This window comes from Gavialis gangeticus, unplaced genomic scaffold, assembly GCF_001723915.1.
Source record: "Gavialis gangeticus isolate Ggan-Ray unplaced genomic scaffold, GavGan_comp1, whole genome shotgun sequence".
Lineage (NCBI taxonomy): Eukaryota > Metazoa > Chordata > Crocodylia > Gavialidae > Gavialis > Gavialis gangeticus.
The window spans coordinates 7934425-7938520 of record NW_017729027.1 but is presented as its reverse complement, the minus strand read 5'-3'; the positions used below and the strand labels follow the sequence as shown (position 1 = coordinate 7938520).

The window sequence follows — 4096 nt, the reverse complement described above, 5'->3', positions numbered from 1 at the left end:
ACTGAAAAAAAGGAAATGAGAGACTGAATTGGACAACATGCTCCAATTCTGTTTTATTCATTTGCTACTCAGAGACATACAGACATAAGATTTAAAAAATGAAATCTCCCTTCCTGGACCATTATAAATAAAAAGACTAATACTTAAGTGGTGCTCTGTGTAGGATAAGGACAATACTTTTATATAATATGAAAGTGACTGCTGCTTTACAAAAAAAAAAAAAAGAACAATTCTAGCTAGAAAAAATGTTTAGTCTTAACAGAAAGCAACCCCAAATATGGTGAAAATAGACAAAGCGGGGGGGTGGGGATACAAAGATTAAAACTAACAGAAGTAACAACAGTCATTTCCCCATTGTGAATCAAGCTGAAGATCTGATATTTTCCTGTAATTGAGAAAAATGAAAGAGCGGATGAGTGAAGACAGAAGTAAAGAAAAAGAAAGCAAAAGAAATAAGTACATATGGAAGGAGGATGGCTGGTACTGGACCAGGAAGGCTTTCCAGCCTTAAAGGCAGAGAAGCATCATGGAGAAGAGACATGAAAGAACAAAAAAGGAGGGAAAAAAAGAGCAACACAAGAATTAGCAAAAGGGCATGAATCTGGACATAATTTTCTAGTGCCTTAAAGGCAAAGCACTTAAATTTTTTATGTTAGAGACTGATTACTGGTGAAAGTCTGAGACAGATGACGCTGCAAGCAGCAGAATTATTTTTGTTCTGGAATGCCAGACAGATTGAATGGACATGGCTAGGGCTGTCCAGATATGAGAAAGTAACAACTGTGTCCATGGAGAGAAAAAAGAAGTTAAGTATAGTGTAATTAAAAAATATATATATTTCAACAACAGAGTACTTTAATGAATAGTTAGTGTCCCGTCCCCGCCATTAAAGAGAATGGTAAAACTCACGTTTTTCTGTAATTGCAACTTCACAAACTTCTTTTAGGCGAAATATAAGGAGCTGGTCTGCTACCACAAGGACATTGCATATAAATTCCACATTTTGAGATTCTGGAAACAGAAGGGGAGTTGCAAACTTGAAAAACAATTTAGAGAAGTTTCAACACAATCCACCTTGCATAATCATTGTTTTGGGCACCATGGCAGATGTAGACTATGGCAATATTTAAAATATGACAACTTAGTAGCATCATTAAAAAAAAAATCTGAGGATGAGCTCTTAAAACATATGGCAAGGTATAAAAGAAATTAAGGTACTTCTGGGAAACATGATAATGACAAAGCAAAGCAAAGAGGAAGACAAAATACAGGATTAAATGCCTGGCCCCAAGGCTAAGTACAGACAGTCAAAAAGCCCAAGGCTAAATCGATTCAATCTTCACAGGTTATTTTAAGCTGCACAGTGAACAGACATTCCCTTTTGATTCTGAAAATGCTGCCACGTACCGGCAGTGGTCCAGACCAGAAGCTGGGGTCACTAGAGCATGTCTCCCTACTTGGCTGGAGCAGACAGCTTAAGGCAAAACTAGCCCACCCAGCCTGCATAGGGGGGTTGCAGGGGAGGTGCAAAGCATCCTGGGATGCTGGGGGACTGTGAGTTAACTTGAATCTGGAGAGGATCTGGGGGAGAAGTTCACTAAACCAATTTAACCTAAATCAGTTAAGTCTGATACTACATCCATCCAGGTTCATCTTAAACTGCTTTCAAAATGACTGAAATTGGTTTATGTGCACTGAACTTCTATCCTGTTACAGGTTTGAACCAGTTTATGATCACTGATACTGGTTTGTGTGTAATGTCAGTCCCTAGCCTAAATGACATCACACTGGTTTGGGTCTATCAAATATACTTTGGCAGACAAGGTTCTTTGGGTAGATGCAATATCTTTCATTAGACCAACTAAATAGTTGAACAAAAATGTTGTTTACAAGCTTTTGGGCACAAACACCCTTCTTGAGACATAGGAAGAGTCTGAAGAGAGTCTCCCTATGCCTGAAGAGTGTTTGTGCCCAAAAGCTTGCAAAGAACTATTTTTCCAACTACAGTAGAAGTTCTGTTTTGCAGCATCTTACAAGCTGGCATGCTCCGCTAACCGGCATGCCAGCTTGTAAGATGGAATGAAACAGGAAGTGCCCACCATGGCACTTCCGGCTTCTCTGAGCCCCCATGGCTTGAAGCAAAGCAGCCTGCGCTGCCGAGGCCCCACGGCCCAGGGGCATAACAGGCTGTGTGGGGCTGTATAGGGCCTGCCTCCCTGTCCCACGGGCCCCACAGGAGGGGTGGCGATGCCCTTAGACCAACACGGCTACAACTGACAATCCTGAAATACATTTTTGCTTTAATCATAAAAAGCTTGACAAAATTCAGCTAAAACAAAACTGTATTTTGCTATTTGAAGAGCTTGTTGCTATTGAAGACATGCAGCAAATATATTCCAGTTCCGTTTACAATTTTCTGAAATTCTATTATCATTGTCACCTTTTACTGCAAGAGCTTCATCTGTATAGATGTAATCCAGTATTATCTGTAGTATGTCAGAATGGATTGGCATTTTCAGAGCTGCACAACAGGAAGCCTAAATGCAACAGGAATAAAAGTAAATGGCCATTTAAAGAAGTGAAAGGTGAAATTAAAACACTAATATGGCTTAGATTTGAAAATCTACAATATAGGTGGATAATTGTGTAAGAGCTGCTTAAATTCTACCTTGAGAACTGCTTTCTCCTAAAAAAGCCAATTAAAATTAGCTCAACTTTTAAATATATCTTTTTCAGCAGTTTCATGGGTATTCAACAAATTCTAGATCTCCCCTGCTGATCCCAGGTAGCCTTTCTATCTTAACTTACAGAAAATAAATAGCATTCTATTTACCCTATTGTCACACATTTTTATATCAACTGCTACTGATCACATAATATTTAAAAGAAGTAGGGCTGGCAGGGCATGCAAAAGGTCATCTAGCCCAACCCCCTCCTCAAAATGCAAACAATTCTATTCAAAACATCCATGTATTTGTGTAGTTTTAAGGATACGGTAGATAAACAACCTTTTCATGCAACTACCAAGCACATAGCACAAAGACACCAGGAGCACCCTAACCTGCCACAGTAAAGTGTGGAGTCAAGGGCACTGTTAATGTTCTGCCACTGGAGGGTTGTTAAATAAAAACTCAAGAGACCCAAGGAAGAGGACCATGTCACTTGTACAGAGGAAGGCAAAAACTCCAAAAGTCCATACCAATCTGACTGTGGGGTAAAACTCTTTCCTGACTCCAAATGTGACGAATAGTGTGAGTGTTGGGACAAAACCTTCTAACCAGGAATCTTAATTCTTGCAGGGGCATACAGACACCACAGGGAAAGTCCACAGTCTTGGCTACAACTAACACTAAATGCTTCCAAAGACGGAAAACGAAAACAAAAATCCCAAACCCTGATGCCTGTAGCGACAGAAGGAAAGAAGAATCATAGAAAATTAGGGTTGGAAGGGACCTTAAGAGGTCACCTAGTCCACCACTCTGCTCAAAGCAGGACCATCCCTAACTAGGCCATCCCAGCCAAGACTTTGTCTAGACAGGTCTTAAAAACTTCCAAGGATGGAAATTCCACAACCTCTCTGAGTAACCTGTTCCTAGTGAAAAAGATCTTCTTAATAACTAAACTGGCCTTGCTGCAACTCGAGACCATTGCTCCTTGTTCTGTCATCTGTCACCACCTGAAACAGTCTAGCTCCATCCTCTTCGGAACCAACCATCAAGTAGGTGAAGACTGCTATTAAATCCCCTCTCGGTCTTCTCTTCTCCAGGCTATATGAGCCCAGTTTCCTCAGAAGTCATGTGCCCCAGCACCCTAACCATTTCTATTGCCCTCTGCTGAACTCTCCAATTTTTCTACATGCTTTCTGTCATGGGAGGCCCAATACTGGACACAGTACTCCAGAGAGATTAACACATACCATACATTCACCTCTCCATTGTGAAGTGCTATCTTTTGAATGACAGATTCAATTCCACTCTACATTGGTGAACTTTAAGGCTAGGTACATGTGTTCAAAAAAGCTTGAGGTGGAATTGATCTAAGTTGCACATTTTTCTGTAAGCAGAGTAGTTTAGATCAGTAGCAAACAGAATACCCA

General features: G+C 40.4%; 1 protein-coding gene across 1 annotated transcript in view; it reads right to left on the bottom strand.

The window, feature by feature from the left end:
• IBTK (inhibitor of Bruton tyrosine kinase) overlaps positions 1-4096 on the bottom strand; it is a 117551-nt gene that overhangs the window by 47248 nt on the left and 66207 nt on the right. The window contains exons 16-17 of the mRNA XM_019520435.1: positions 2441-2537; positions 910-1011 (exon numbers count right to left, since the gene is read on the bottom strand). Of these exons, the coding sequence (XP_019375980.1) occupies positions 910-1011; positions 2441-2537 (199 nt within the window). The remainder of the gene's footprint in view (positions 1-909; positions 1012-2440; positions 2538-4096) is intronic.